Genomic DNA, 8,530 nt, shown 5'->3' with positions numbered 1-8,530 from the left:
CAAATTAACATTTAACATTATCGTGCTGTTATGGTTCTCCCGGGGTTACCCGCGGGTTCGGGTCGGTTCGGGTCAAGAAATGTTTTACTTTATTGGCGGGGCGGGTCATTAAGGATTAATATGTCCAATACATGCCTTACTCATCTGTTGGGTAAATCCAACCTGCGGACCTGACATCACAAAAGCCCCCCCCCCGTTAATGCCAATGCTTCTGTAAAATAGCCATATGTGGTACAAGTTTATAATTCCTATTCTGTGCCTATAAGAACTTTAAGAAAACAGGTGTAAGCCTGTAGGGTGGACGCTCTGTATTTTAGCCTTATGTGGTTAATATGTTCTTTTATTCTTTTGATTGCAAATAATACCTACACAATGAGCCTAATTTTTATTTTATTTATGATTTATTTATTGTTTTATTTTTAACGTATATATATTATTTTTAATTAAGATTTGAATTTGTTGTTGCAGTTTTCCAGTTGCCACTCGAAAGGGCTTTGTTTTCGAGCACATTTGTCAGACAAATAAGACATATTTAACCGTTTTTTTTTGTTATTTATAGCGCGGGGCGGGTTTGTGAAAATAGATGCGGTTGTGGCGGACGGTTTGTAATCGAGTTACTCGAGTTATTCGAGGAATCGTTGCAGCCCTATTTTAAAGCTGTGGGGTTCCCCAAGGCTCAGTGTTGGGCCCATTATTGTTTAGGTTTGACATTAAACTTTTTGGTTAAACCTTATAGCAACAAAACTGCCATATTTTGTTCAAGGGGGCCTATAATTCGTGAGTACAAACTTAGATACAGATACAGTGTGTCAGTAAAGTAATAACCTACAAACTCAATTTCAAGAATTATAGTACGCATAGCTGTCTCACCACAGAAGTACTCTGAGTTCATAGACTCAGGGGTCTTGAGGAAGGAATAGGTTAAGAAGGCCTTGTGGTAGGCATTCATCTCCAGGCTGTTCAGGTCCACTTCAGGGCAGCTGGGCAGGTATGAACCGAAGGTAGCTAATGAGATGAACTTCATCAGCTCTACGTTGGGTATGTAGCCAAAGCTACAGTCGTAGGAGTATGCACCACCGACCTGGAAAGGAACAAACGCAATTTGAAGAAAAGCAGATTATGCATCATTTATTGTCACAGAATCCCTCATATGTAACATTTCTTTGAGAGGAGGAGGTACCCTGGGTTATAAATTCCGTCTTGACTTTGAGCATATCAGGATATAACATTTCCATGGAATGTATTTATATCCCTGAATTAACAAGTCTGAGATTATCCTTAAAATATCAGCTTTTTCTACATCATCCAAGTAACAAAAGCAGTTAAGGATAAACCCACCACGATGATGCAAGTATTCCTTTTAAACAGCTCCCAACATGTCTAAAAATGTCTAAAAGATTAAAAGAAAAAGCACAAACCCACAAATACAGCATACACCAATAATACACAATGGAAATGGCTGTCTCAGGAATAGCTTTGAGTTATTAGTAACAAAATCAGAGCTGCAAACATTAAGATGTTATCACCCTTACCTGCACAAAGGAGCAGGCAATGGTTCCACTCCTGAGCTGGTTCAGTAGTGTTTCACACATGGCTACATCAGGAACACTGGTCACTCCATCTGTGATTATAATGATACCTGAAACAAATCAATTATGAAGTGTTTAAAAGACAAATTGATTGTTGACACAATTCACACAGTGATGAGTCAGCTGTGTGAAGCTATGAAAATTGACTGCTCTCTCTTTTTTCATCACATCAAGACTACAAAGACATGCAAAAGACAGAATTCTTGGGTTGCAGACAGAGTTGGTGAGTTTGGATGACACACTGTATGAGTCTACTTGGAGCACCTTCACACTTAAATATTTCCTATCATCATCTTTGTTTATTTAAAAAAAAAAAAAAACTTTTTAACAAACTAACAAACATCATTAACTTCCCAATTACAGTATGGATTGTTGTTGTTTATTTTGTAGTTATTTTTCTGTCCCATATTGCTTGTATTTCAATGTGATTTTGTTTATCTTACCCTGGGTTTTTAGGAGAGGAGGAGAGGTTACACTGTATCAGTTTTTAGCTTCCTACCTCCAGTACACAAGCTCTTGTTTATTTTGGATTCCAGTATATCTGAATCTATGTAGGGAAAGGTTATTTGTATAGCATTACCATATAAAACTGTATTTAGTCCAAGTATTGGTAGATAGCGGAAGGAACTGTATGCATGTATATCCTTAGAAAAAAATGACATTCTATTAAGGGAAAATTAGCGATTTAAGAAAGTGTGGGGTCCTTTTAATAATTATCTTGAACACACAGACGGACAGTGTACTGGCCCAAGAGAGTGAATTGGGTGATTGGTACGCTCCTCTGCTAGGAGCAGGAAAGAAGCCTGGCAAGCCTTGCTTCATGGTGATTCGTTTGGAAATTGGTGATTACTTACAGAAGGAGAAGCCTTAGGTTTTCATTTTCTATATTTATTTATATTTTATTTATTTAGTTACCTTAATATCCTGGATTAAAACTGGATTTTTTTTGTGTGGTATCTTAATAGGCTCACACATTAGCATGATTATCCAACATGGCCATAATTAACTGGTATAATTGAGATTAGTCAACTTTTTCCTGAAAATCTGTGTGTGCTACCTTTTATGACTTTGGGTTCAAAACTGGAACTTAAGACTTTGGTTTAGCACAACAAACCAAATACTAGGAAGGCGCATCCTCTCTAAGATTTACAAATATATATTTTGTGATTTATATATAAATGACTGCACAAAAACATTTATTGATGTAATAGGGATTTGGAGAGGGTATTTGGACTTCTTTAAAGAGGTTCTAGGGAACAACTCAGCAACTGAGCAAGGGAGGAACCCCTCAGACAAACCCTTGATAGAAAAAATAAATGACAACTTGGGTACTTTACCTGCACTGGAGTTTGGGGGCAGCAGCTGAAGGGCCAGGATGCCCTGGCGTACCATGCTGACGAGACCCATATCAGCTGACACCATGGAAATGCCCTGCTTCCTGTGGGGCTGCTCATCCAAAGTGCTGCTATTGAGACTTGAGCTTTGGACTGGCTCCACAGACTAAAGGTACAAGAAAGAAACTAATTGCATTGGTGTATATCTTAATCAACACTGAAGACTAACAAATACACAAGATGTGATGTCACACTTTACTCCTCCTCCTCCTCCTCCTCTAGTCGAGCGGGGCTTCAGGCACAACTTCACATACTTGCAAGGAGAACTGAGGCAGTGTTTAAAGAGTAACTGCACCCAGTCTAATCCTGGAGATCCACACAATGTGGTGAATGAGGTTCAACAGACTTTTCAGCCCACAGAGGCCAGTGCAGCTATGTTGGACCTCCTTCCAAAATATAGTGTGGACAAGAGTCGGTCCGTTGTTTCATTAACAACATTGTTAATGTTCAAATAAAGTAAATACCAATCAGCAGCACTTGCCTGTTCATGCTGCTGATGCAGGACTTGTGCGATGTTGCTCTCCACCGCTCGGAGCTGCTGATAGATGTGATGCAGGAACTCATTGAGGTCTGTTCTATCAAGCTGACAGCCCTGTACCAAAACCTGCAGGGGGAATCAACACCGTCAGAGGACTACAACAACGTGGAAACACTCAGGCCTCTGCGCTTACAGCAATTTTTAGTTTTGTCTAAGTTAAGAAAATTAGGGGCACAGACAAAAATGCAGAGTCACAATAATTGTTTTTGTTAACATTAAATAAACCGTGTGGACAAGATGCAGAGAAAAGCTGTTTAAACTACTGAATGTCTAAATATAGAATGTCCTTGAACCATAATAAAGGACAGGGACACACTGAGCCTCTTTATAAATGATCAGAGTCTATGTCTACTGTAATGTAAAGCTAAATAAGGCCTGGAGAGTTCAATTCAGTTCAAGGTAGACTCAAGTAAATGACTCTTTAAAGAGCAACTGAACAGCCCTTGAGAATGGTCATTTGCTGACCTCCAGTGGTTTAACTTCTCACCTTGCTGCAGTGATGTACAGGTGGACTCCAGCAGCCTGTGAAATCACTGTTGGCTGTGGTTACAGGTTCAATAGGGCACACTTCTGACCACAGCCCACGTGAGACACAGAGAAACTGCTTTTCATTTTGCTGTTTACTAAGGCTCCTTAACTTTTATAGGACATTTGGATACTCTGTAAAAGACAGCATTAAACAGAAACAGCTACTGTAATGACCTGATGGGAGGTGAGGCCAATAATTGATGAGTACGCCAAGATGGTGATGAAGATCTTAGGCTTGAAAAGTTGATCGGTTCCAGGGACTTGAAATGGCTGAGCCAGACCTGCCAGACATCTGGATAAGGCATGAAACACCTCATCGAAGATCATCTCTCCTGTGCTGTCATCCTGCAGAACAGACAGCGAAACACACCTCAGACACAAACCGAGGACTCCTTTCAGTGCTCAGTGTCAGAGCTACAGCTGTCCAACTGTAACAGAGAATGCTGCAATGCTTTAATGTTGACACTCATGATTGCAGGATGCACGTGATAAGACAGAGTCAATGATAGATATTAAATGGTAAATGGACTGTACTTACATAGCGTCTCTTTCGACCACTCAATGCGCTGTACACTACATGCCACACTCACCCCATTCAAACACATTCATACACTGATGGCAGTGGCTGCCATGCACAGTGCCTGCCGGTTAGTGGACGACCCGCTCTACCTCTGAGCCACAGCCGCCTCCATATATATCAGAATAATAGATATTAGACGTGACCAATGCTGCATTATCATGGAAGATACAATTAATGCAAATTCAATCAATCCCCTTCTGCACCAGCCATACGTCACCAGACACACTTCCTTGTTTCTAGTTGTGAAGCTGCAAACGTGCCACATGTACCCCGTACAAACAATTTTAGTTTTGATGAATTATACAAAAAAGTTACTATTTTTGCACTTTGTCCCACAATTTTGTTACCAAAAAAAGGCTAAAAACACCTACACACGTCACAATTCTTTAGAAAATCTGCCATGAAACTACGCATTTTAGGCTGCAACAATCCCAAAAAAAGCCAGCAAGTTCAGCAGGGACTGATTAGAAAAATAAGTCTTCATTATAATGATTTTTACATAAACACAACATAGACCTTTTTGAAAAATCTCCCTTCACTTTGGTTATTACCGGTGCATTCCTCATGTTGACACTTGGGGGAAGAACTTCAATGTATGTATATATGTTTATAAATAGCGATATATTGGTGTATTTTAATTGACTTATTATATGTTGCTCTATGTGTGTAGCATGAAGGGAATACAACTTTCTTTTTGTTGTGCAACTTTCTGTTGTAAAAGGATAAATAAACAACCTTGTACCTTGTATAAGTAGAGATTTTAAATGAGCATTTTATGATGTCTCTAATGAAGGTTTTATCTCAATCACCATCTCTTATGCAAACACATGTTTAGGAAGTACTGTTAAAGAGCCAATTTAACAGGTCAAATAATGATTAGATCAGTCTGTAATAAGTATTTTCCAGAGAAGATGATGTTACCTTTATGCAATCTGACCTGCAGTTTCCAAGCTGGAACCAAAAAATATCCGGTTTTCCCTTGGGAACCAAAGTGACCGTGTCATATTCTACATGTCATTGTGCATTGTGCAGCGCCCTCTGTTGATGATACATCTGATTACTATGGTTCCACTCAAACGCAGAGGCAAGGACCACAATAGTTATGATGGTCTGTCTCTCTGAAAAGAGCTTAATATGGATGGAAAAATGCAGAGAGAAGTGAAACTCAAACTTCTCTTTTATAGAACTCGTGTTTTGTGATTCTTTCTACTTCTGTGGTTTAACAGAGCTTAAGCATGTGGAACTACTGCTGACAACCAGATATTGATCTGTGTTAATAGTCTCATAATAACAGGTCAAATGTGAGTTCGCTGTTAACAAAAACTGCACTTAAATAAATATGAAACATTTGGCACAGGGTAGGATATAGAGTCATTCATTCCTCAACAGTATAGTAATGGTAGGAAACCCCTGCTGTTTATTCTGGCATCATGTTGGTGAAAATGGTGGTGACATACTTAAAGAATAAGTCAGTATCACCACAGGCAATAATTATACTGTACATTATAGTATAGTATATATAAGGGCTGCAGAATTAATCAAAATATTATCAAAGCGCAACATCCAAATCACAAGAATCTGCAATGTTTTGATAAAGGTAAATATTTTTTTAAAGTACTGTAGTTCTGAAGAGATACCTCAACAAATTTCACATCATCATGACTTTAATAGGTTAAATAGGGTTTTTTCAGTGAAAATGGAAATTGTGATATAAATAGTAGTGCAATACCTGTCAAACCCTTTTTTTACCATGCCAATATTGATAGAGCAGGGCTGCCGAAGGCTGATATAGAACGCAGATATCAAAACAAAGAAAAGTCATGTAGAATTCCATTTCAGTCTTACCACGATCCCTGTGGAGGGGCTGAGGTCCAGCTCGATGATGAAGCGGTACCTCCGGGCCAGGAAGGTGGCCCGAGTGGACGGCACCAACATGTAGGGGTACATGGTGGGGGGGAAATCCGGCTGCCATCCTTTAGGTAAGATGCTCAGCAAGTCCAGTTCATTCTCTGAGTTCAGCTGTAAATGAAGGCAATAACAGGTCAAGTATAAAGTATATTGATTGTTTTGTTTTTCAGTTGTTAAAATGAATGCAGAGGACAGAGGCCCATGTCACTAATGTTCCACTGGCAGGCTCTTCACTTGCACCCAGCCAACATCTGTCTGTGGCGCTCATGTAGGTAAATGGACCCCATTTGTGTTGCCCACTCTGATTCTTCTGTTTTATGGTCTCAGGGGCCTCAAGCAAATTGGCTACACTTTACTATAGTTTTCTCTATAGTAACATTAATTATGACTGCTTATAGTGGGACAGATGACAGTGGAGAGTTGTACACGTAGCAGCAACATACCGTATTCAGCAAGGGGATATGACAGTGGGGAGAGGTTCTTCTGCAGCATACTATGCATAAAATAGTCAAACCAATGCAAACCATATCTGCATACGCCACTTCAGTCAGGAGTGTCACTCTTACTGTTAGCCACTGTTTGATCTCGGTGCTGCTGGGCCACCATGAGGACAGAAAGAGGCAGGGTTAACTCACCAGTTCAGGCTTTGAGGCCGGCCAGATGACTTGGTTAAGTTTACCCAGGAACCAGGCCAGACGCACATTCCTGGAGATCCGATACTCGTCCTTCATCAGCAGGTAGATCTGGTCAGCCTCCTCCACCTCATCAGAACAAACATACAGCACATCAAAGGCAAATGTTGCACAGGACTTTTTCCTCACTGACCTGAATCGGTAAGTTTACTGGGTAACACACCAGAATCCAATTAAAAAATCTAGCAGTTAAAGATCTATCACGTTTTCTTTCTTGCACAGTTAAACAGCTGCAAAAATAGTATTTAAAAGCTTGAATAAACATTGGAAAAGACTGATAAACTCTGTATAGCAACCTGAGTATCATCAAATTCCGCCTTTTGTAGATAGTCTTCCTGTTAGCTACATTCTATGTGGAAGCTGGCAGTGCAACTCAGTGAATAAAGGTTAGATTTTATTTACATTTAATGCATTTTCACGGGTAACTCATCTAACATTTACAAAACGTCAAATATAATTCAATAACTAATGGTTAGCGTTGAGCAAAGCAACCCTAAATTCCTTTGTTAATTTAGCTAATTTGGTGCTGCATGAAAACTGTATTTACTAAGGCGGTGTTTGGTGTGCATGGACCGTTATCTGTCAGCCTTCATCTGAACACTCCACTGAAATATCTCCACCTAAACGAAGCTAACGTCGGTGACCTAACGGGGCTGCTGTTAACTTGCAGCTTTGGCTGTTATTGCTAGCCGCTGAGCTAACGCAAGCTAACACAAGCTCCTATGTGAGCACAGCTCCGCTAACCGGCGGCTCTTCTTAACGTAACATGGTTCACTTTAAACGGGACTTTGGCGAGTTGTGACTGTTGGGACAAACAACCTAATGTAAATGGTGCCACTAGTATTATTATTACTAACTTTAGCTGTGCCTGTCTGTGCATGCTGAAGCTAATGTTACCTCATTGTCCTGTCTCTCTGCCATGCCTTGTATAGCATAGGGACTGCGGGGATGTTGCGAGTCTCGGGGGACGAATATTCACTCGGGTTTGTGAAAACAATCTGTCCTAATACTTGTTTATCATCTGTCTTGTCTGGTGTTCGCAGGGTGGTGTCAATTCACATGGTGACAGCGCATACGTGTTCCGGTCAGATCTTTCAAAATAAAACGACTCACCACTTCTATCGACTTCTTCTTCTTTGAATATATTTACAACCCCTCATTATGACATGCTCAACATCTCCAGCAACATCACAATCATCACATTTATCTTCTGAAATACACTTTGATATTAAGTAAAGAGTTGATTTTAATCCAGTATGTCCGAGTCTTAATGTTGACCAAACCACTTCTGGTTGATATAA

At 40.0% G+C, this 8,530-nt stretch overlaps 1 protein-coding gene across 1 annotated transcript in view; it reads right to left on the bottom strand.

Annotated features, from left to right (window-relative positions):
- szt2 (SZT2 subunit of KICSTOR complex) overlaps positions 1-8,299 on the bottom strand; it is a gene marked incomplete in the record, with an annotated part of 110,147 nt that extends 101,848 nt beyond the window's left edge. Inside the window, 8 exon segments of the mRNA XM_035652785.1 lie at positions 871-1,081; positions 1,533-1,639; positions 2,927-3,089; positions 3,465-3,587; positions 4,224-4,394; positions 6,475-6,648; positions 7,173-7,298; positions 8,127-8,299. Coding sequence (XP_035508678.1) covers positions 871-1,081; positions 1,533-1,639; positions 2,927-3,089; positions 3,465-3,587; positions 4,224-4,394; positions 6,475-6,648; positions 7,173-7,298; positions 8,127-8,150 — 1,099 coding nt within the window.
- Positions 8,300-8,530: the final 231 nt, after the last annotated feature.

Source organism: Morone saxatilis, unplaced genomic scaffold, assembly GCF_004916995.1.
Source record: "Morone saxatilis isolate NCDOM2014 unplaced genomic scaffold, NCSU_SB_2.0 Contig12, whole genome shotgun sequence".
NCBI classification, from domain to species: Eukaryota; Metazoa; Chordata; class Actinopteri; family Moronidae; genus Morone; species Morone saxatilis.
This window is presented reverse-complemented; position numbering and strand designations above follow the sequence as displayed.